Below are 25,908 nucleotides of genomic sequence, written 5' to 3' on the forward strand. Positions count from 1 at the left end.
GTGTCAAGAAATCCACCTTTGTATGCAAGGGGAAAGAACCTAAAGGCAGAGAGATCTGGGTACACCACAAGTTTCAAGTTTGTTTAGGAATTATGACAGGTGACAAGAAAGGTGCAGAATTCAGGGATAAGTGATGCATGTACTATGTTAAAGACACTTTTGCAAAATTTTTGCCTTTTTTCCTGGAACATCAATAAAAAGTTTTTTTCTATAAATACCTTTCCACATCTCTGATGCAATGTGCGGAGCCATAGGTGCAACCATAATGCAGAGTGAAGCCAAAGCATCTTCAAATTCTGTGCTGTGGAGAATAAGAGGCCGAGAAGCTTGCTAAGTGAAAAGACAGAAGGAAAAGAAAACAAACTGTTAATATTCGGGGGGAGGGGGAGGGGGGGGAAGTAGTTTAATTAAAGAAATGCTGTAATAAAACCTAAAATCAATGTCTACACTTAGGACAGCATACTTTCACAATAAATTGGAAACTTATGAAAAGTTCTGGAGAATTAAAATTGCAACTCTTGGTCACAGAGTGCTCTCTAACACTTGGAAGCTAATCGTGAAGAGGCTGATGCAGACCCTTGCGGATCTGCTCTAGTACAGGAGTCTGAACACAGACCCATGTGAACAACAGTAGCCCTCAAAAACGTTTTGAGTGCATTTTAAAAGTGCAATCTTAGATAAAACCAGAACTATCTGAGAAGAGGTGAAGTACTTGTATAAGAGAGTCAAACTGTGCTGAATGCAGCATGGTTTTTGTTGGGACAAAGGTCAGTTGTACAGGATCCCAGAGTCGCTTAAGTAAAGGCGAATTTAGTGACAAAGTGAGGTTTTAGAGCTGAAGAAAGCTTTGGGAATGAAAAATGCAGCACAGCCTTTTACAGTTTGATGTTCAGATTGCTTTTATAAAGTGATCAGCTTCTCTAGTACAGAAAATTTTCGATTTCTTGCAAAAGGTGCTCGACTGACAAAATTTGAACCTTAATTCCTCTATAATCTTAATAGAAAAGATACCACTAAAAGTAGCTGCATGAACTTTTTCTTTGCCTGTGGGAGAAATTACATCTCATAGTAAATTCATATTCTGTGTTTATTTTGTAATTTACCCCTCTAATGAAACAGCACAGAAGAATGTCAATTCACGTCAACTTATGAGAATTATTTGGTGGGTGTGATGAACACCCATTCCCATCTACTAGAAAATTGTCCAAAACCATCATTTGACACAGACCACAACTGTTGTCAGATGGCATCTGATGCTAATGATGTCAGTGCAAACTAGATTTGAGTAAGTTTTAGTAGCTACTACCTATTTTTTGCATTTAACCTTCACCCGCCTCCCCACTTCCTCCTTTCAAATGGGAGCGAAAGAGGAAGTGTCAGCATGCTATACAGAAACTTGTTCTTGAAAGATACTGCACTGACTTCTTTGGTCAAGAACTATGTCAGTGTTCAAACACCTGTCTGTCTGTAGGATACTGATTTTTTTGAACATTCACTCATCACCATCCACCAGCCCAAAATGCATATGAATCACTCAGCTGGAGATAAAGAACTGTGTGTCACCTTCCCAACACCACACAGTATCCCAGACTTAAGTTGTCTCAGTACAGCACTTGTGCATGCCCTACTTCTTGTTAAGTTCCTTGCCAATAATCTTATTGGAATCCATAAGGTATAAATGGTATTTCAATAAAGAAGTTGGAAAATCGAAATTTTTATTTGATTTATGGTTACCATTATATGCCTGAAGGATTGCTCAACTAGATCTAAGAGTAGTAACAAAAATAATGATAATAGTTTCTTAATTTCATCTATTGCCACTGGTTGATAAACAACATGATCTAAATAAAAAATGCCAATATTTGTTTTAAAAAGAGGGATTTGCGAACTCTATTACTAGCAGACAGTTCAGTGGTGGAAGCTGTCTCTGAGGAATATAAGATTATGTGTGATTTTCCTTGCAAAGAATAATCCTTTTCTTTAAATCAGAATGTTTGGTAATTCTATAATGTATTACTATACCTAGCTGCATATGCTAATTGGTTAAAAACAAAAGAGAACAAAGAACAGAACTAAACAAAACGTATCCTTTTGAAATTACAGGATGCAGATATAAACATCAGAACCTAGTGGCCCTAATACCATCAAGTACTTCCTGCAAACACATGTATTTCAGCGTTACAGTGATATGAGAATGTGCTGCTTTTGAACTGAATAATTCAACGAGGCTCTCTACTTAGTAGCAATGTGTATGACAGTAAATGACTTCTAGAAAGCTGGACCTATAGTTCAGGCAGCTCCTGCCTTGTATAAAGACTTACAGGAACAGGGTCTTAGAGAAAAATACCTTCATTAATACTGCGTACTTACATGGAGTATGTTAGTGAGGCTCATCAATTGGGAAATAGCTGCATTGAACAAATGATCCTTTGTGAAGTGCTCTGTTACCTTGTATTAGAAGAAAAGGTCTGTCACTAATTACTTAAAATTCTCAAACATGGAATATTCATTTTTTAAATAAAAAGAATTACTGATAATTTCAATTTGTGAAATATGCTCATCTTACTTCTTACATGTAAATCACTTTGGCATGCAAACACAGCGTACATGCAATCACACACGTGTATGGGAAAATAATAATTGTATAAAAATTCAGTTGACTAGCTTCCCCTCTGTTTCAGAATTTTAAAAGCTTCAATCAATGCCAATGAGAACTGTGTATTAGCAATCATCCTCTATTTCCTTTAATAAAATATCTTCCCTTTGCCCATACAAGAGGCCTTCATACTTTTAAATCCAGTTATGCTGGTGAAAGCTTGTCCATAGATTGCAAGATTATAATTCTCAAGTCTGTTACAAGACCTGGAAGGTCCCTCACCACAAGGTTTAAATCAGAAAAGTTCTTTATCCACAGAAAAATAATTTAAGTTAATTGTATAGGTATTTATGTCCCCTTCTGAGTCTTGGATAATTGAATTGACACTAATTGCAGCATGAAGACAACATATAAAAAGAGATGAACAATCATTTCAGTAATTCTTTTTTTTTTTTTTTTAGAATACGCTAATATATTTTCACCCACAAGTCTTTTTCATTCTATATTAAACAGCAGGCATGATAACGAAGTGTGAAGCAAACAGATCAAAAGCTTTTTTTAGGGATAACCTGCAGAACTCACCTATAGCTTTGCTGCTGGAAATGGAGTTACTCGAAACTCAGATTGATAACATTTTAATGCCATAACATTTCATCCTTTAAATTAGGCACACAATGAAGAAATTCTGCCAATCCAAATCTTACTACTTTGCAAAAAAGTTCTGTCCCATAGAATTTGTAGGTAAATAAAATTACTTATGCAGAGAATAATTCACTTAAAAGTTCTGAGCTACTCATCTGGGGAAAAAGTTTTTTGGCTCTGTAAGTGAAGCATAAGGTTTTAGCATAAGCAGCAACTTATTTAGTCATTTACAAGCTATGTAAGTGTTTCTTTTAACCTCAGAAATCACCAGATTCTTCTGCTCCCAGATCTTTCTGGCTTCAGCCTTCTCTTTCTTATTCAGAAGCTCAGGATTGGGCGTGGTTCCTGAAGTCCTTACTTCAATAAGTTTGGTTACAAGTGTCCAGAGGCGCGTCTGCCATCTCTGAACACCTGGCATAGCATCAGCTGAGATTAATGAAAGATTGCAGAAACAAATTTCAGTTACAATGAATGAATCCAAAACTTTAAAGAAGAAAAAGAAAGGAAACCGAACACTAAAGTTAAACATTAAAAAAAACCAAACAAATTGTATTTTAAATGAAAAATGTCAATGCAATGAAAAATGCCTTGACAAATAATGCTGGGTTGCCCTTAATGGAAGTAAATCAGTAAGATAAAACAAAAGTATTTTTCTGCAATGACTTCAAAACATATATACAGCCAGAATATTTACTAAATCTGTAAAATAACCCAATGTTACGTCAATGTTAGAAAGCTCATCTTGTGTTTTGACTCAACAAAACAGTTCTACATGGTCTCATTTGTCAAACCCATGGAAGAATACAAACATACTTATATACACACATGTATGCATACACATATTTTTTAAATTGAGAGAGTTCTAAAATTCAATTTTAGAAGTTACATATACTTTTGTTGTACAGAGATGCTACTGTGCTAATGCGTACAGGCTCTGATCCTTGGTACCATCTTTTGACACAGCTTAGTTTGGGATGGGGATATTATAAAGGTGTTCACCTTGACTCTGGAGGCATCAGTCCTGCTCCATTGCTTCTCTAAGAATGTGTTTCTGTGACCTAGGGATTGTGCTACAGAGAGGCCCTAAGCTACTGCTGCACACAGCCAGGTCCTCCATGTGGTGTGGTGCAGAGCCAAGCCACTAGTGAAGGTATGGCTCAAGGTGTGGCACCAATATGGCTTTGGCTCTCTCTTTCAGATGTGTCATTTCTAGATGTTTCTACTAGACTGCACAGCACTACATCACACTGTGCTGCACAGGATCAACGTATCCTAAAACATCCTAACTATCAAGAGCCTCCAATTCTGTTCTGGCAACTGCACTTGAAAAGACCGCCAGGGCTAGTACTAAACTGGGAGAAGTAAAAGACATGTGAGTGACCATAATATAGGCGGGTTATCTGTCTGATCACACTAGATGCAAGAATTCCTGCATATCTAGGAACAGTAAAACACAACCTGACTGACCATGTCTGCATGATCCTCATGAAGTGTCATAGGGGAACTGGGAGTATGATGCTCTCCCCAAACTTTCCGTCTCCTGTTCATACCAGAAGCATACAGATCAGCAAGACAACAGTAGGCTTGGCATTATCCAGGCTGTAGTAATGATGTAATAAGCCGCTCGGTAATTTTGACCATGATTGCTTGCCCACACCAGGGAGGAGGGGGAGAGAATGACATGAAGCCCTGCCTTCACATCCACCACTGAAAATACAAGGAATCTAGTCTGTAAGCAATCCTCAAAAGGCTATCAAAACACATCCAGTGAAGAGAAGGATCATGGCAACTAAGAACCAGTATTTAATATTCTCTGAACAAGACAATTTTCTGTATTGGGTTTGTGTGGCAAGGTTTTAGTAGCAGGGAGCTACAAGGGCAGCTTCTGTGAGAAGATGCCAGAAGCTTCCCCTGTGTCTGATAGAGCCAACGCCAGACAGCTCCAAGAGAGACCCACTGCTGGCCAAGGCTGAGCCCAACAGTGACGGTGGTAGCACCTCTGGGATGACATATTTAAGAAGGGGGGAAAAAAACCTGCTATGCAACAGCAGCCTGAAGAGCAGAGTGAGAATATGTGAGAGGAACAACGCTGCAGACACCTAGGTCAATGAAGAAGGAGAGGGAGGAGGTGCTCCAGGGGCCAGAGCAGAAATCCCCCTGCAGACCCTGGTGAAGACCATGGTGAGGCAGGCTGTCCCCCTGCAGCCCATGGAGCTCCATGATGGAGCAGATATCCACCTGCAGCCTGTGGAAGACCCCACGCCAGAGCAGGTGGATGCACCCAAAGGAGGCTGTGACCCCGTGGGAGGCCCGCACTGGAGCAGGCTCCTGGCAGGACCTGTGGCCCCATGGAGAAAGAAGTCCATGCTGGAGCAGGTTTGCTGGCAGGACTTGTGACCCCATGGGGGACCCACGCTGAAGCAGTCTGTTCCTGAAGGATGGCACCCTGTGGAAGGGACCCAGGCTGAAGCAGTTCGTGAAGCACTGCAGCCCACAGGAAGGACCCACTTTGGAGAAGTTCGTGGAGGACTGTCTCTCATGGAGGTGGACCCCAGGCTGGAGCAAGGGAAAAGTGTGACGAGTCCTCCCCTTGAAGAGGAAGGAGCAGCAGAGACAACATATGATGAACTGACCACAAACGCCATTCCCCATCCCCCTGCACAGCTCAGGGGGAGGAGGTAGAGAAATCAGGAGTGAAGTTGAGCCCAGGAAGAAGGGAGGGGTGGGGGGAAGGTGTTTTATGATTTGGTTTTATTTTCCATTATGCTACTCTGATTTTTACTGGTAATAAATTAAATTAATTTCCCAGAGTCGAGTCTGTTTTGCCCGTGATGGTAACTGCCGAGTGATCTCCCGGTCCTTGTCTCAACCCACGAGCCTTTCATTATACTTTTCTCCCACTGTCCAGCTGAAGAGGGGGTAGTGATAGAGCGGCTTGGTGGGCACCTGGCATCCAGCCAAGGTCAAACCCACCACAACTTGCTTTATTTCTTCAATTTAAACATTCACTATTTCATTATCATTAAGAAATGCACACCAAAGCTTAAAGATTTAAGAGATGCTTTTCGCCTGCTTTCCGTTTTTTCCCCCTGGAATTATCTTTAGGCTGCTAACAACTCCTTTTGTTCACATTTTCCAATACTCTCTTAACACGACATGACTTCGAAAGCTTTCTTTATATTTCTGAATTGGTGAACAGGTTAGTTTGAAAGACTAAACGCATTTTTGCTAGCATTATACCTGCTTGTGCTTAGCTTGCTTAAAAAATGTTTAACCACCAAGCTCTAGTATACTTTGCAACTAAGATTTTGTACCCACGATTCTCACACTAATTTAATTATTCAATTTTCAAGATGGAAAAATAGAGCAAAAAGATTGTGCATCACTGAATTAGCTGCTTCAGAGGGAATTACGTACCTGTGTACAGTCAGGGACACAGGTATTAAAGCTTGATTCCAAGTGGTTGTTTTTTTAAGAGACCTCTTAATATGCCTAGCTTTGTATTGTTGTGATTAGATGGCAACAGAAAGCCAACTGAGAAAAGTCATAAAGGCCACTTCTCCAGTACATACAGTAGCGCAATAATATATAAATGAACACATGTGAATGTAAAGGGTGACAGATACCAACTAAAATTACACTTAGTGCAGGCTGAACTAAGTAGCAAGAAGCTAACACAAGAAAGAATGAAGTAGTACACCTTTTAAAAACAGGCATGGAGTGTTTTATTAAAGCCTTATGCAATAAAAGGGCTAGATTTAAATGTATGCATAAGACTACATTAAAATGTATGAACCGCAGTAGATAAAAGATCCTAAGATCTGTCAGTATGACAAATTGCATGATGGCAGTAAATAAATGTGTAGGAGGGTAAATCTTAACTTATTCAAGAAACAAGCTCATAAAAATGTCATGTGTGTACAAGTATTAGTTACTAGGAACTCTGATTGTCTTCTAATGAGATTCTTCTGAGAAGTACTTCATAGTCCGGCTTACAAAAGCAATCGCATAGATGTGTAAATAAATGGAAATAACAAAATGTTGCAAAGTTTTATCTCTAATCCGATATGATTTTAAAAAGCAGCTTATAATGAAGAAAATAATCTTAAAATAATAATTTTCAGTCAATCATAGCTAATAAAAAATGAGAATTGGGTCCAAGTTTGCAGAAGAAAATACAACTTAGAAGTACTTTTCATACATGCTTTTAGCTCGTAAAAGGTAAGCTGCTTGCAATAATCTTGCAAGCCTGCCTCTCACTGACAGCTTTGTGATGACCTCTCTTTTAAAAGAAATAAGCAATAAAAACTGCTCATTATACTTTTTTGATTCAATTATTCCAAAACTTGGGCATCAAGAACTGTATTAATTTTGTGTTTAAAATATAACACACTAGGGAAAAAAGCAATCAAACAACAGAAACAATCCAACTTACTTTTAGCATCCCACAAAATATCTTGTTCTGGAGGAGCAGCAAACAGAATATAAAGGCGTAGGGTGTCAATGCCATACTGTTTCACTAATTCCTCAGGGTCTATTCCATTGTGCTTAGATTTGCTCATTTTTTCCCAAGCAACTTGGAGCTTCTCACCAGTTTTTAGGTGAACTGGTTCAGTTCCTAAATATTAAGACATACACAAAACATTAAAACAAATTTGGCTTATTTGTAACACCAATTAATTCCGTTCCCTAAGCATAAAAAGAAACAGCTATTTCTAGTGAGTTTTTTTGCTTACCAAACAGCTTAAAGAGGAAAACACCCATTGTAAACACCCTCTCCCCTCCCAAGTTTTTCCTACTTTAATGTTTTAACACAAGTAACATCCCAATGCTTCCGTTACATCATGACAGAAAGTCTCCTTCTACCATCTGGAAGCTGTATCTGGCACTCATCCTATGTGCTACCTTGATAGCCCCTGAGATTTAAGAATTGTTATAACTGTAACATTTAAAACCTCCTAAGATAGGTGTACTGATTTGGTACAATTCTGACCTGAACTTGGGTTTTAAAAACACTAGATTTACAGGTTTCAATTGCAGTAAGTTATCCTGACAAGAACGTGCCTTCTGTTGCATGAATTTAGAGATGGAAAGGGGCATTTGCATGGATAAAGGTGCATCTGAGCAAAACCTTGCTGCTCCAGCTTATGCAGTGAAGTCACTGGAAAGAACTTGAGAAACAGCACTTTTTCCAATATACATTTTACATTCCTAATATCTACTGAATACACTGACATCTGCGTTAGCTTTGCCACAATGCTTTTGTAGATTGTTTGCTGAGATGACTAGCTCCATTCAACAAGCTGCGAGCACTATCTTAATAAAAATTACTTCTGATCTTTTGGACTATACTGGAGCTAAAATAATACCACAGTACCGTTGCTGTGCTTGGATGCAATTAAAAGCTGCTGAATTAGTTGGGTCTCTGTGCACTGAGCAGTGCATATGAATCCAAAACTCACAAAAGTTGCTCTCCAGTTTAAATATTACAAGGATTCATTTCATCTTCCAATTTTTCCCAGCACTGAGACTTGCACGCCAAAGCGGTCCCTGACTTTCTGGATGCACCTATGCTGATTTTCCCATGCAGTCTCTCTTACCAGTGAGATCAACCTCCTCTCTCTTCAAACACTGGCCGGTTGTTGTCAGCCTGAATGTCTGATTCTTGATAAGACCTTGAACCAAGAGCTTATGGAAAGGCTCCCTGAGGACGGAAGGAAAAAGAAACTTGGCCGCTGAAAAGAGCTGTCAAAAGCATACTTTATGATAAGCCTCAGGTGTTGAGCCAATCAGGCACAATTATTTAATGAAACAAGAATTTCAAGTTGACTATACATAAATGGTTGTCACCTTAGAAAGAGTACTTTGTGCATTTATTCATGGTGGCTGGCTGGCAAGTATAAGTATTTATTTGTATTCTGCACACATTCTTGCATCCTGATTTAGTAGTGAGATGTTCTAACGTCACTTTTCAAACTAGCATATGGATAATACAGAAAAGTTGCTTGGTCAACAGTGCAATTTCACTAACTTCAAGCTAAATACCCATGTGTAAAAGTGTTCAAGTACCTGGCCTCATTGTTTTACAAATATTTAGTTCTAGCTTCTCTCTGAGGAGCACAGTATTTTGAACAAATCAAAATCTTGCTGCACATTTCTTTCTATAAACGGAGAAGATAGTTTCTCTAACATAAGCACTTGCATGCCTTGTCCCTTTGCAAAACTTGTCATGAAGACCTAGCTGCAAGAAAAAAGCACACTAGAAAAATGGCAATGCTGGAAAATTCATGTCAATGGATCAATTTTTTAGCATCTTGAACATTAAAACTTTACTTTTCTAACAAAATTCACATCAGGAAGCGTAAACGCTCATCAAATGTGTGTATGACAGAGCTAAAAAGATCCTTAAAGGCACGAAAGCTATGGGCAGTAGTGCGCTCAGCGAGAAATAAACTCTAAGTCAATGCTGCTCTGGTTGACAAATACATTATTGCGGCCACCTTCTTTAATGATTTTGCATTTCTAATTTATCAAGTCAGATGTCTGTCACTGTTTTCACTGAAAAAAAGAGACAGGAACATTAATCTCTAGAGGCTTTGGTCCCCACTCAATAGGCCAGGAAAATAAGGCAGTTCTAACAGCAACTCCAAGAACAGCAGGGGCCAGGGAGGAGGAGATATGGAGCCAGATCCAGAAGGCATACACAGTCTGGGGAGCCTTCTCATGGGATCCTCTAACACAAAGACACTGGTGACCATAATTTTGGAGGACATGCTAATCAGCACTGGTTATTACTGACTTGCACCTCCTAATGCTCACATGTGTGTTCAATGTTAATCAATCTGAATCCTCCACATTTCCACCTAATGAAGAAGCCCCACAAATCTACCAAAACAACTTATGTAAAAAAGATACATTACTCCTATTTGCATATTTTTTAAAAAGCTAGAATAAATCCATCTAAAGAAGAAACAGTAAAACCAGACTTCCACATTTTACTTCACATGTACAAAAAAGTCATAATCCAAAACACTACTCACTTTTAAGGAGTTAATTTAGTATTTTACATTATTAGAAAATATAAATTATATAACAATTTATCTTGTGATTTAAAACACAGTAATTTATTTAATAATATCGTTAAAGTATTATTAAATTATATTAAAATTATGCACGTTTTAACCGCATTAAAGTGGGTATCTTCCAACTACTAGTCTTTAAACACTTTTGATGACTGAAGGAGTTATTTGAAAGAAAAGCCTTAATCTGGGAGAGAGAAAGTGACAGGCTTCATAGTTTATCTTAACATATTCATGTTTGAACAAGAGCTTCCTTTCTTGCATATTCTGTATACTTCTAAATATTGTGCAAGTACTGGCACATAGTGGTGTATCGTTCAGTCACCAAGCAGTACGAGTCTCTGCCATGCCACCTGGTTTATCAACAGTGTTAAACAAGAGTAGCAATTCAAGCTCTCTATAAATATTTTCTAGACAGTATTTCACAGGTTGCCCGAAAAATCCTGTTGTTCAGAAATAAATTAAAGGAACTTAAGGAGATGAGAATGAAAGTCAAATTTAGATAGTATAAACAGAAAAAGTATTTTAAAAACAGGAGGCAATAATTATCTAAAATCTCAAATAATTATCACAAATTATCCAAGTGAATTAGAAGGTGAAAACTGGGAACAAAAACCTTGTAAACCTATCATCAACAAATGATGGAAAAATGCTTCAGGAGGTAACTGTTCAGGATAAGTTTCTTCTACAAACAAAAGGCATTACACCAAGGGAAAATAAAAATAATTTTTCCCTCTATCATTCAGTACTTCAATCTGTTTAAGATCTCAAACAGTTATTAAAATATCTACACTTGCCGCTATCTAAAATAAAGCTAATGAGCTAATGAGGTAGCCAGAACATACAAATCAGATAGGGTTCTCCACTGGAAGTGATTTTTCAAGGAACACTTATTTTTAATGACAAAGAGTTAGTTCAGATCATAAGCCAAGTTATTAAAAGCTGAATGCAGGAATGAGCATTTCCTATTTTTGTTTATGCTGACAGAGGCTACAAAAATGCAATGCAAAATACATTACCAAGTATGGGGAAAAAAACTCCCACGTGTTTCTAGTGTGAGACCGCAGGAGAATGGAGACATGCCCAAAATGAGAAAGCCAGAGCCTGTCTAATAAAAACAGGGTTCAGAAACAAATTGAGCCCTGTACTGAATTTCGCCTGAAGTGCACAGTGATTTTGCCAGTGTTATGGTGGCTCCATCTCATGGTCACATGCAGAGTTACACTTTAATTTACATTAAAACCGCACACCTAAAACCTTCCCCTTTGAAAAAAGCGATGTGTTTCTCGGTTGCAGAAGGGAACTGCCAATACGCTGCAGCACATCAGGTGTGATGCAATTCTGATCCAAATACTGCAGCACCCAGTCATGGCCTGGTATCATAAATACCTCCTGATCCATAACACTGTGAACAACTGAAATTAAGCTACGTTCAGACAGACAGACATTTCTGGCATGGTAAACGAAGAGGTGGCTTGAGTTGTTTTGAATGCCTGACCACATTTCATATTGTAAGGATGCTGGAACAGGATATGCCCTCACCTGCCTGTGAAGTTTGTTTTGTGCCCATACTGGAGTATGGCATTAGTTGCGTGCAGCTTTTGATCATATTGTATGACAGATGGGACCCACCTGTGAAGTCTGCCTGACACATCTGAGAGGGATCAGCTGTGCTAGCCATTACGTGTGTAATCCATCTTCTTCCTTTCAGTAATGTTCATATACCAGTTCATCTCTGACAGATCAATCTCTCTATATAGGAGCACGCAACGGATGGAGGCGCAAGTGTTACTGACAGATCAGGAACTCCTCCTCAGTGCCACGTCTTCACGTTCCTTGCTTTCTGTGTGCAAGGCAAGTAGCAGGACTTTCAGTCCAATTACAAATTACGTGTCTGGAAGGACTCTGTGGAGCCTGCAACAGTGATAAATAGCGGACACAGAAGAAGGGAGAGCCCTAGCAAGGGAGCTCACCACATGGATTTGCATCCTGCACCTTTAGAAAGGCTGAGAGAGCCCGATGCTGTGCCCTAGAGTGAAGACAAGACCTTGGCCAGTCACTGTCAGCTGAGTTCAGGTGCTTGTGAAACCTGCTGTTAGATCTAGCTGTATCCATCTGGCAACCCTATGGAAGGCCAGAAGAGAATTGATTGGAGGATGTGGAAGCTGATCATTTTAGGCAGAAAAAGGATCAAACAATATTGAACATTCAAGATTTTACACAGTCAACAGCTGAGTACTTTTACTTAAAATCAACACTAGTGATAAAGTCCCTAATGAATGTAGAGAAGCTCTAATATCCTTCTTGCACAGAATAAATTATTTCTGTCACACATACATCTTCTTTTATTCTGTAATGCAGCTACGTGAAAATAGTGCCTTCTTACTCAACAGATTTGCTCTCTATCACAGTCAAATCTGCTGAATTAATGGCAACAATAACTATTTATTGCTTTATAATCCTTCACGGAGAACGTGCTAGATCCCATTTCCAATGATTCATCAGACAGAACTGATTACTAAAGCCTAGGGAAGAGACAAATTCTGTGTAACTTGTACTTGCAATAATATAGTTGAGCAGGTGTAACTGACTGTGTCAGCACACACTTGCCATGGTGGATTAAGCTGGAACAGATGTGGAGGTTGCTAGCCTCAGCTGCCTGTCTGGCCCCCCTCCCAGCAGTGGTCACAGCTGGGAGGGCTGAATGGCTGGTGAATTAATTCTAGAACCGACGCACTTTACAGACCAGATTGCTAAAACAAAATGACCTAAATTTGGGCTTAATCTGTTATTACAGGTACCAATACCCAGAGGGTGGCATTTATTCTGCTGTGAGAGAAGGAGCAACATTTCCCACCATCTCCAGTTCAATGCATTAAAAAAAAATAAAAGATCATGCCCCATCTTCAGGGGATATTTAAACTATACTGACCCCTTTACAGTTTTAGATGCCTAGAACCACTGCATTTTCTATGACAGCATGTGTGATGTCCATAAATGCAGATTTTATATATGATGCCTGTAATACTTCTATAATAATAATAATGGACACCATATTTTAAGAGATTGCTTTGAAAAATCTGAACGATGGAATTTTTACCTTGTTTTCAATCTCATTATTATATTAATAGCCATTACTACAGAATTAAAGACTATCAGGAAATATTTCAACAGATTTGAAAGTCAGAGGATAGGAGCTAAACAATGAAAGTTTCCATGAAGAAAACCTATCAAAATGAAAAACTACTACAGATTAATAAGGGAATCATAAAAATTTGTCAGGATACTAGATAACACTTTAAATGGTTGCAGCTCTCATTAACTGAGATATAGCAGAATTTTACTAATTTAATCAGTGAACAACACCTGAGCTAGTAGAGAAAGACTGAAAATACACAAGAGGGCAGTGTTTTTTAACATTTTAATGTCTTCCCTTGGAGCTGTGGGCTTTGACACCATGACTTTAAGCTTCCTAACCATAAGCTTGTTGTTTCTAACCACCCTTTTCAGATCTCTCAGGTCAGACCTTGAGCAGTCCTAACAGAAGACTGAGAAAAAGTGGCTTCTGACCAATGCTAAAACATTTTAAACACATGGTAATATTTATAAAGGAGTTGTGATTTCCATATCAAAACAAAATCCTAATTTGACTTCATGGCTTAAAAGCACCTAATGCTTTAACTTGTGCAGAGCTAAAGCAAGCAAACAATTTTGCGCATGATGATGAATTTGTTACAGTCGCCTTGCTGTCTGAGAGCACATATAAGCAGTACAAATAACAGCTCCTAGGGGCAATGTTGTAACGGATCTTCACATGTGCAACAGTTCTTGAGATTTGTATATGGTGTCAAAGGAATTCTCCACAGTCTTGCAAACTGCTTCTACAGAAAGCAATTTTGATTTTCTCTGCTATTCTCACTAGACATAGTGCTTCTTAAGCATTTATTTTTTCACTGAAGTTAGAGTTTTCTTCTGCAATTTACCGTACTTAGACCAGTCTACACTACACAGCTTTGGTGCTATCACTCTGTCACAGTGGAGTGTGAACAAAACACATTCCAAATTAACACAGCTACAGAATCATGGAGTCTTAAAATAACGTAAGTTGAAAGGGACATTTGGAAGTAATTTAGTCCAACTCCTTTCTCACAGCAGACCTAACTTCAGGTTGCTCAGGACCCTGTCCAGCTGAGTTTTGAAAATATCCAATGATGGAGATCCCACAATCTCTGTGGTCAAACTGTTCCAAACCTGATCACTTTCACTGTCGAAACTATTTTCCTTCTGTCCAGCTGGACCTTGCTGCAATCTGTGACTGTTACTCCTTTCCTTTCTCTGTACACCTGAGAAGAGTCTGGTTCTGCCTTCTCTATAACCTCCTTTAGACAGCAGTGGACTGCTATTACATTCGCTCCTTAGCCTTCTCTTCTCCATGGTGAACATGCCCAACTCCCTTAGCCTCTCCTTGTATGCCATATGCTCCAGCCCCTGACTATCTGAATGCCCCCCTGCCCCAGATCTTCAGTTTAACAATGTTCCTCACACTTGGGAGCCCTCAAAACCGGACACAATATTCCAGATGTGCCTTCCCTGAGTTGTAAGCAGAGACAATCAAAGCTGGACATAATTTGCTAATGCAGCGCAGTATACTCTGACGCCAACTGCTGACTCACATCTAACTTGGTGTTCACCAGGACCCCTAAAGCCCTTCTCTGTAGTAATCCTCCCCACAGAGTTGGCGCAGCCCCAGATGTTCCTGTGGGTAATCTGCTCCATGTACTTGACATTCCTGTCAGCACTTCTGAGTTGCTTCTCCAACTTGTCAAAGTCCTCTGCATAGCAGCTCTGCCATCCAGAGTGTCAATGGCTTCTCTCAGTGTGCAGTGATCAGTGAACTTGCTAAGAGTGCACACTTCGTTGCTCTGCCCAGGTTGCTGATGAAGATGTTAAATACAATCGGTCTCAGCAAGTGACTCCTGAGGAATACTACTTGCAAACAGCTGCCAGTCAGACTTTGAACATTGACCCTGATAGTCCAGACAGTTTTTCCATCCATGCTGTAAGTCCACCCATTCAGCTGTGTCTTCCCAGTCAGACTACAAGGATGCCGTAGGAGAACTTGTTAAAAGCCTTGCTAAAGTCATAGTAAAAGATATGCACAGCTCTGTCCTCATCCACAGAGGGAATCATCTCACCATAAAAGGAAGGCAGATTAAGGTGGGCATAATTTCCTCTTGGTAAATCTGTGGTGGCTACCCCCAGTCACCTTGTCTTTTATGTGCCTGGAACTTGTATGTGTCTGGTTTACTTAAGTGATCCCTAACTCAATCCTACTTTACAGTGGGTAGTACCTGTCTCCTTCAAACTCTCCTACTAAGCATAGACCTTGACAGCAAAGGCCAAGGGAAAGATTGTTCTTTGCTGCCAGGCTCTTTGTCTGATTTTGCACCAGTCAATGCTTCCACATTTCTCCAGGGACAGCCCATCCTCACTTCCACTTTCCATGCACTTCTTTTAGTGCTTGGGCTCACTCAGGAGGTCAAGCTGGCCTCTTTCCATGCCTCCTCCGCTTCTTGCACACCAGAGTGGACCATTTACTTTGCAAGCAAAACCCCCCTCTTCCTTGTGGTCTCTCTTCATTGTGACAATACTTCAGCCACTGTAGTTAAGGTCATTTTGGGAGGTTGGAAGTATTTGACTAGCAAAAGAATATTTTGCTGCTGTGTGTTACAGCTCCACTAGACAGTTGATAGATTATGATTGTAAAGTCTTTTGTAGAACTGATAAGCCTGAAATTGCTTACAAGGGTAAGCTCTGAAATTCTCTGCTTAAAGGAACAGTGCCTCTGAGAGAAAGGGTCTGCTTCAAGAAGTCCACTCCCTGAGAGAAGAAACAGCCTTCCTGCTGCAGCTATGCAAGCAAGAGACAACAGGGTGAAACACAGGTACACAAATAATCCACATCCAAAATTTCAAATACAGTTTTCACTGCAAACTATTTTGCAGGCAAGAATAAGCAATGAAAACACACTGTCTATTTTCATCAAATGATTATGAAATAACTGAGGGAAATACTCTGCTGGCTCCACTAACTAGTCTGTCTTTTTCTGGTGCACAGCTACTGAAGTTCTAGCTTTGTAGCAAAACTACTGCATTCAAGAGAGCTCAGTGCCATGTATATGTAGGCTCCTCTTTTACATCAAGTTTTTAGCGTGGATATTAGTAAAGAATGAATGCATATGACTTCCCAGCTGAGAAATTACTGAGCAGTTCTTCTCATGGGATCACTCATTTTGACTCAATCTATTCAAACGTCTCTGCTGATGGGAGAACAGGACAGAGCACAGGGCAGTACTCCACTGCTCTGACACAAGTAGCCTCCCTGTTGAGGCATTCCTGTCATGGCATTTTAGGATACAGAAGGGCAGAATTTCAGTGGAAATGGGGACCATCAAGCTTGGAACCTAACCAAGAGGACAAAGAATAGAGTATCAGATGACTCGCCTTCCTGCCTCAAACTTTCCTTCTAATCAAAACAGAGGATAATTAGGCTATAGCAGCATCAGCAACAAGAGTAGTTAAAAGTAATTGTATAAAAGTAATTGAATAAAAAAATAAAGTGACAGCAGATAAATATACTGCTTTTGCTTATCAAGAAGTGTTTTGCACTGTTCATCTCCAACACTGCAGTGAATTATAGGAGTGCTTAGTTTCTACATATGCATGGTTCCTCTGAAATTAATGGTATTACTGGCAGGAAGTTACCTAATTTGAAATAATAGCACTACTCAGAATGCCTGAAGTTACTGGTTTATGCAAGTTTTTGCAGGTTGAAAATCTACAGTAGCTCTGAGCCACTTAATACTCATGTAATAAAAATGCTATGTATGTATGCATAATGAAAATGCAACTGACTGTGAGAAACCAAGTAATGAGGCAAGAAATTTTCCTGACAAGCAAGAAAATTCAGGCTTATTCAATGTAATGTTCTACCACCATAACAACATCCGCTAACACTCTTACTAGTCAAATGAAATATGAAGGATTTTTATAGAAATATATAAGGCTTACTTGTGTTTTGTCATCTTTAGATCATGGCAAAAGTGGCTGAAAAATCTTGCATAGAATAAGTGCATAACTGCATGCTCCTTTCCTCCGATGTACAAATCCACAGGCATCCAGTAGTCTGCTAAGTCACTATTAAAGGGCCTGAAAAAAAACCACCACAATTCTAGAAACAATGCAGTGTGGAAAAGATAGATCAGTTCTACTAAAGTAGCTCATTATACTTGACTGGACACCACTGTTTACTTGGAGCAATACATGTGTAATAAAATTTTTATTTTGCTATCAGATCTTTTCAATATTTAAGAAGTGAAAGGCTTATTAAGTTATAGACAAAAATTGAATTTCCACTGAGACACACATCCACAAAAATATTATTTTTCTGTATTTTAGGCAAGCAACTAAGATTTCACAGTTGTGACCTGAGAAAGTGATGAAAATATTTGCTTGCTTTTTAAATGATTTTTTTTATAAATACCCTGTGGCTAGCCTTTGAATTTTTTAGTATTTATCAAGTTTTATATACAAATATATTAGAGTGAAAGACAAAAGACGTGCCCACTGAAAAACAGTTGATTATTTCTTAATTGGAGGTTTGCATTGTTGCCATTAGGGGGCAATGAAGCAGTTTAAGGCTGCAAAACATTCTGAAGAGTCAGATGGTTCTTTGCACTCCAGCTGAAGGATGCTCGATGAATTTACAGTGAATTTGTCATTTACAGCATATTTACTATGTTGTTGGGGGTCACCTGCACGGTTTCCTAGCATTGCTTACTGCTTCATTAAATAATGTTGTCTCTTGTAATGGGCTCTTGCCTGCAAAATACCATTTCTATAGATGCTCTTCTTTAGTGTATGCTTTATGGTCCCATTCTAACAAACTTACTTGTTTTGTCAGTCCATTTCATTACCCCATCTGTAATTTTTGTAATAGCAACACTTTTTTCCTCACAGATGAGCGCAGAAGCAAATTGTGGATCTGGGATTCATGTCTTCAGTGGAACAAATCAAAACTAACTTGTTCACAGGGTTCAAATCAACAGAGTAATTCTCCCAAATTCTAGACCTGTAAAATATGGCTTATGGAAATAAAGGGTTTGCATATATGCAGCTTAGCTAAAAAACCCAAATACATCAATCAAATGGAGGTAACTGTCTAGTGCAGAAGTCCATATAAATGTTCTTCTTTCAATACAAAACAGATTTAGCTACACTAAGCTGTTACTTTGACAGCTGGATGTTACATCTGACTATTTCTTCAGCTTCTGGAAAAGTCCCTCTTACCCATGCACAAAAAAATATTTCAAACTGTCACTGCAGAGGAAGAAATCTGCCTAACTTAATAATATTAATAATAAATTCACACTATCACTAGAAAGTAATTAAAATTAACATGAAATAAAAGTGTTCACAGAAGATTTTTCTTTAGTTTAACTACACTAGTGCTGCCAGTATAAAAAAAATAATTGCCCCAGCTATACTAGTAATAATCACTCGGTATGTAGTATGTACCCAGACATTGTTCTGGGCAATAAATACATAAATAAATCCCTGAACAGCCCTACGTGTGATGTCAATATCTTAAAAATGCAACTCTTCCTCAGACTACACAGTAGAGCTGTTCCACTAGCTCTTCCTCGGAAAAAACAGTACTATCAGCAGTGCTACTACAGGCAGACTACGAAGCAGAAAAACAGCTAAATAACTACATCTATCTTCCCACACTCTCCATGCTGCAGCCACTAATACACAGCACACGAAAAATGTCCTTTCATTAATTATGCACACAGTTGAAGTGCTGACACGGCAGGAGCTTGCTGCGGATGCCACTTTGCTTTAGGTCTGCGCATGAGGAAGTAGTAAGAGTTACTGGAATTCAAAAGGAGAGAAACAAAGGTGCCATTCTTGACAGCTGGATGCTACACCAGACTTCCCTCTTCTTATTAGTGGAAAAGCACTGTCTGTCCACACAGTGAACCACTCAGTGTGTTGCCAGGAAGGGTACACTCCATGCAATTTACCACAGTCATAGTAGGTGGTCATGCTTGATGGCACCCTCCACTAAGGACTATTTTTAGCTCCTCAGCACCCTGCCCTATAATGCCCTCTCATGCACACTTCTGCCCCTTGCCCTATAGCTCCCGTGCTTACCCAGTTGTGTCTACACATCCAGCTCTTGTAGATCGCCTGGCATGTGAACCACCAATGCCACATTTTTAGAGTAATTCCTAGTCTACCCTGTGCTGTGCTAAGGCCAAAGGGCAGGCACAAAATCAGGGCAGCACAGGGGTTTACACCACCTTCTGCAAAGGCAGTTAGAAGCTCGAAGCACCAGAGTGCCTGGCCTCTTCCTTCCCTTCTATTCTGTGAAGTGGGTTTGCCCCTGATGGCCCTGCATCTGCAGCCCTCACCTGTCCGCATTGTGAGGGTCAGTGTACCGCAGGTAGTACCAAGCAGAATCAACAAATGTATCCATGGTATCAACTTCTCTCCGTGCTGCTGCCTTACACCTGAGCAAGACAGAAAGAGAAAAGCTATTTTTAGGTAAGTGAGAAGATTGGGAAAAAACCAACCATGTACAGAGTGACAACCAATGTACGAAGACATTTGGATTGAAAATAGAACGGGTCTGAACAGTCTGAAGAGTGACATGTTCAGAAAAAGTCCAATACCAGTAACAAGGCTGACACCCCTTCCCTCTCCCTCTCCCTCCCAAACCAAACAAAATTCAAGCCAAAAAGAAGCCTGAACAGCTTCTAACATCCAGCAACAGCAGAAGATGGCAGTGTACCAGACAGCCCTCTCAATCACACGTTCTTGGAATTTTTTGGAATTGCCGTTTTAAAAGAAAGGAAACAAGTCTTAAAGCAAAGACAAGCATACTTTGACATAAAGTTAATGGGTACGGAATATATATCACACTCATTAGGTACCAGCACGCAAATAATTTTCTAAACGTTTAGCAGGAGGAGCAAGTGGTTGCCTCTCACTGACTGTCTGTACAAAAAGGTCTTGGCAGATTCCATTTATCATCTCTAGAAAAAAGGAACTTAGTTTAATTTCAGCTTTCACTGAGATGTAGCAAATCTTTTCTAGACGTTGTAGCACAATTTTAATTTGTGATTAGGGCAAAACAATTTTTGCTTGGAGTTATATTGGCAGCTCTGATAAACAGTTTTAAAATAAATTTTAGAAGCTAAGGTTACTTTCTGTTAATATCTCCCTGAATATAAATTACTTGTAGGAGCCAATAATCACATTTAATACTTCCATTTGTTGTAAATGATCCCTCTTTAAAACTCGTACTGTTATAACAATGGGCTTATTCTAATGTCAATAAAATGTTGCAACCTGTGACATACTTGTATGTAAATACCACTGGGTATATGTAACAAGTGTATGCAATTTATAACTGTATGGAGATTTAAATGTAAGTCTATTTGTAATAAATATACATAATAAATGGACACTGGTTATTTAGTATTTTCCAACTGTGTATGTAGTCTCTGATCAGGCTTGATGACTGAGCTGTAACATGTATCTGCCTGTCTGCCTGACACTTCAGCTCTGCTTGCCGAGGCAAGTTTATGAGAGTATCACCACTTAACATTTTCCTTCACTCTGTCTCTGCCCCACGTCCTCCTCTACCAGCAAGTTTTTCTTTCAATGGGAATAATGTAGTAAAAACATTTTACTTCTAAGTGCTTTTTAATATAGAATAATGATTCTATTGAATTATACATACAAGCAGAGACTTGGCCAATGTAAAATAATACTGTATTACATTGAAAGAGAATGGCTTTTCAGTCAGAGAACACTTTACAGTCATTGAACCATAACTGTATGTGCTTCATGCCTCTGATGTTGCCTGCACTCTAAATGGACATGGCTCACTAACACAGAGGCAGCATGGGCATCTTTCAAAATTTATACAATTTGTATCAATATTGTGATTACAGGCATAATACTGTAATCTCATTAGATGATCTTCAGACAATTACCTGGACTTGTATAACAATGAATAACTTGGGCATCTTCTCCCACTTATTATTGCTAACGTTATTATAACTCAAATACTCACAAACTTCTGTATCTTTCCATTTCGCTTTCCTTATTAACTCTAGATATTAAACACAACTAATAAAAAAACCCTACTACTGGAGAGGACTAAAGGAAGGGATGACACAACTTCTCAGAGCAAGGAAGACCAAGAAAGATTATGCACACACAAGAGTAATAGATCAAAGGATTTGAAACCGTAGCAGACATATGAATGAGCAATACTGAAGATAGCTGTTAAACAGGTGAGACTTAAGAAGCCAAATAAAGGCAAGAATGAAAAAAAAGTTAATTTCATCAAACTACCTCATTTTAGGCTAAGAAACTAACCCTGTATGCCTTTATTTCTGACTAAACAAATGCCCTCGATTAATTAGGGTAGTCACAACAACTATCCAGAAACCATACGGATTTGCTATACATCAGAAGTACATTGTTGCCTGGTAAACAATAAAATAATTTTTTAATTAAGGTCAGGAGGAAGCCAGGAATGCAGACAGTGACTTTCAGTCACATCATGAAAATTCTTCAGTTGAAATTAGGACTTGCAGAACAAGGCATTTCTGGAGATTTTACTAAACCTGTGGATCTTGTTTAGTAAGGCTTCCCTGCAAAAGTCACACTTTAAAATACATTACGTAATTTAAATAGGCATATGTGAGAAGAAATGTTCTATGCAGAAACATAGAAGTAAATGTGTGTTTTACATAAAATACATGTTATCAACAAAGGTCAAAATCCATGTTCCCTGAGAGGCACAGAAATGCTAGGCATAAGCTACCTAGTTAGAAACGAAAACCACACTGATACTCTAACCTTCAAATGTTAAAAAGAAGTTAGATGTTATGAAACCGCTGCATTATCAATGAGAGCCCTAATGCTGTTGATATGTCTGATTCCTCTGCCTGGCAGCCTGATAATGTACTTCCCATTTGGTCAGTCTGTTTAGCAGCAGCATTGCATTGCACGGCTGATGAGAAACTTCTCTGGGATACCTCATGTTCTACCAGTTCCTTCTGCAGAATGTGTATGCAAACTCCAGTGCACAGAGTATCTAAGCAGCTCTCAAGATTAGACAACTGATTTTCATGACATCTCTCTCACTACTTAATTTAGGCTGTTTTATTTCTTAAACAGCGGGACTACAAACAATAAAGATTACAGCATTGACAAGATGCATACGCTTACTATCTCCTTCAATCTGAATTACATGCTGTCATGTGTAATGCACAATGAATGTGATTCTTCATGATAGAGAATTATATAGCTGAGGAAACACTTTATTGTTGGACTACTGCTAAGAAAATGAACACGGTGTTAGTTTCCTTACCAAAAGGACATAATTGAATAATCATTATAAGCTTTATATGAACTCTGCTGATGAAAATAATGAAAATTATTGTAGTAAATGAAGTGAGAAACACTGTTAAAAAATGGGGACAGGGAGAAAATAATTCTGTTCTACGTTTTTTGTTTTCTCCAACTTAAAAACAGTGAGCTTTGCTTCAGCTTCTTTATGAAGAAATAGCAGTGGGTGACTGTGTTCCGAAAAAAGGAGTTTTACAGAGTATATAAGAAAAACACCCCGATGCTGGGTCAGACTAAACATCATTCTGGAGTAGCATCCTGTCTCAGAACGGTCAGTTCTCAACACTTACAGAAAGAGCACAAGAAACAGGCAGGTACAAAGCAACCTCTCCCAGTCTGCAGTAAATACAGTATTGGCTTACCTCGGACAGGAACAGTTCACCCATTCTGGAGCTGTTTCTAAAGGTGAGGCTCCCTTTCCTGTGAAGGTGGTTACATTGGGCAACACCACAGGTAAGTCTTCATAAGGTACGGGGACGGTGCCGCATGTCTGGCAGTGAATGATAGGAATAGGTGTTCCCCAGTACCGCTGTCGAGATATTAACCAGTCTCTTAATTTGTCACTCGTTAGGTCTCCACCTATTCTTTGATTTTTGGCCTGCTGGGTAATAGCTTTCAAAGCCTCCTGCCGAGTCATGCCTGTGATCTGATTTAAAAAAAAAAAAAAAAGGAGAGAGAGAGAGAAGCAGAAGAAAAAAATTTATACGTGTTCTCACTGAAAATGCAAGAACAGACAAAAAAAAGGTCACAAATGCAATTTCTGAGAGACAACATTTATGAGCCTCATATGAATTTCCCCCTTCCCGCTGCTTAACATCCTCCTATCGAAGACACTATTCACATAACAGCTACTCATTTAAACCTCCTTGCTCAAAGGATAATGTTCTTGATGGTCTAAATAGAACAAGGCTGAGAAAGTCTTGTGTCAGCCTTTATTGGCAGATATTTGCATTTACTGCTGATATTTTAATCAGCTGCTGTACACAAACTTCCAGAATATCACCAAACACCAGGTACGGACTGAGGAAATGTGAATGGTAAAATAGCTTGCTTTCTCCTGTGTTCATTTTAGTTTTTTTTTATTCCTGCTTTCACATACATCTCAACCACTTAGATCCTACCTGTCATGTAACAGAATATGAACTTTTGTGTCTGCTATCAAATGATTTTTTTCAAGAGCTATAACACCACATACAGCTTATTTAAAGATAAGATTTCTATGTCACTTCAGGCAGGTATGTTACCGTAGAGGCTTACACTACATTTAAGTGAATATGTGGAAATAGGACTACCATGTTAATATTTAGCTGAAAATCTATTGAGATGATGAAATAAGAATCAACTTTTAACATGGGTTTAATAATTCAGTTTACATTACAAGACTCAGACCAATACTGTACTGACCAATACTCTCACGATAAAAAGGAAAAGATTCATTTTATTGCAACAGAAGAGTCAACATATTTCATCATTTATTGTTAGAAATTTGGTAGCATAAGCCTGGCTTGATTCTTAAAAAAAAAAAAAATACCTCTAATCATACAAAGTATTTGGCACTCTTGAGAAAACAGATTTAGTTTGCATTGCTATTGTAAGTTGGAACTCCATACTTGTATACCCACCTCCACAGAATTAATGACTTTCTCCAAACCATTTGGCAATGTCTCAATGACTTCAGTGAAAGAAATGCCCAGATTCTTAGCTACTGCAGCATCTTCTGCACTAGTACTAGGAATTCCTAGGAGAGGGGAAAAAATAAATCAGTTCTGGGATTGACTAACACTGATATCAATCATCACTTTGAGGAGAAAACATTTTATTTCTATGATACTCTCTTTATAATGACGTATGTTTGCCCAAAGGAATTCAAAATCTAATAAAAAAATGTTTTCATGTTCTTTAAGCAGTGAAATTCAAGCGGCAATAATTACAAACACATCTTCTCAGTTTCTCTGTAATCCAAATGTTCAATATCCTACCTCAGAAATGGCTGAAAATTTGATAGTTCCAAAAAAGCATAAAAATAAAGCTACAAAATTTTGATAAATAATAAAACTTTCAATACACTTTTATTGTATGAATATATTTAAATAATACAAATTTTAATTCTATTCACCAATATGAGAAACAAATACTAAACAAACAGCCAAAATAGTCCTCTTGATTCAATAGTAAATTTAATATCTTTCTAATGTCATAGTTTATTAAAATGTACCATAGTTTCTAACATTACTATCCCTTTAATTTATTATGAAAGACATGATTTGTTTATGAACTCAGGACAATTCAAATAACATTGAATAACATCAATTTTCTATTCAGAATATAACTACACAGAGCACTTCCTACTGCTGTTCAAGTCAGTTGTAGAAGTCACAGTTACTTAAGGCCCCTGATGCTATCTTTCCCTTTGCATCCCATCATTCTTGCAGTCATACATCTTGGTTCTTTGGAGGACTATCTTTCAGGGTGAGTTAAGAAACTTAACTTTATTATCGTGTGTATTCTGAAATAACATTGAGATACTAACAGATTTATTATTTCCAGAGAGATACATATTTCTGAATATTTTTTCCTTTCGTCATAATTTACTTAACATTTTGAACCATCTTGCACAACTGCTGTCATCTTTAAAAGGCAAAGAAACTTATTCCGACAAGCCAATGCTAACATTAAGTTGGTGAAAACTACAGGCAAAAACTCTCAAAATATTGCTAAGCACATTAGAATTATTAGCAAACTACTTCATTCAAAAATACTTCATTCAAAACCAGTTTTGTTCAGGCAATGAAGTGCCTGCTATACATTAACTCTGTCAATATATGGAAGTTTGGAAGCAGATAACTAAAGAAAACCAAGTAAAATTCCCCTGTGACAAATAACCCCTTAACTAGCAAAATACAGAATTGCTATTTTATCTTCCAGCAGATGGACGCTCTTGCCATTTCAAGGCCCTATTATAGAATAATGTATGTATCTTAATTTGTCAAAAAGCCCTGCAGCCTGCAACAGGCGGCTTCACAATATGCTTTACAAATGGGAAAAAGCAGGTCTCACTTTTTGGTTTTCCTTCTTTCGAAAAGATGATGCTATTAATGCA

At 38.5% G+C, this 25,908-nt stretch overlaps 1 protein-coding gene across 1 annotated transcript in view; it reads right to left on the bottom strand.

Moving 5' to 3' along the window:
- Positions 1 to 218: 218 nt before the first annotated feature.
- The window catches only part of LARS2 (leucyl-tRNA synthetase 2, mitochondrial), a gene marked incomplete at its 3' end in the record, with an annotated part of 73,204 nt that continues 47,514 nt past the window's right edge, over positions 219 to 25,908 (bottom strand). The window contains exons 10-18 of the mRNA XM_010282740.1: positions 24,431 to 24,546; positions 23,171 to 23,454; positions 19,793 to 19,891; positions 17,388 to 17,525; positions 8,839 to 8,942; positions 7,674 to 7,856; positions 3,495 to 3,664; positions 2,371 to 2,448; positions 219 to 330 (exon numbers count right to left, since the gene is read on the bottom strand). Coding sequence (XP_010281042.1) covers positions 219 to 330; positions 2,371 to 2,448; positions 3,495 to 3,664; positions 7,674 to 7,856; positions 8,839 to 8,942; positions 17,388 to 17,525; positions 19,793 to 19,891; positions 23,171 to 23,454; positions 24,431 to 24,546 — 1,284 coding nt within the window. The remainder of the gene's footprint in view (positions 331 to 2,370; positions 2,449 to 3,494; positions 3,665 to 7,673; positions 7,857 to 8,838; positions 8,943 to 17,387; positions 17,526 to 19,792; positions 19,892 to 23,170; positions 23,455 to 24,430; positions 24,547 to 25,908) is intronic.

This window comes from Phaethon lepturus, unplaced genomic scaffold (assembly GCF_000687285.1).
Source record: "Phaethon lepturus isolate BGI_N335 unplaced genomic scaffold, ASM68728v1 scaffold7202, whole genome shotgun sequence".
Classification (NCBI taxonomy): Eukaryota; Metazoa; Chordata; class Aves; order Phaethontiformes; family Phaethontidae; genus Phaethon; species Phaethon lepturus.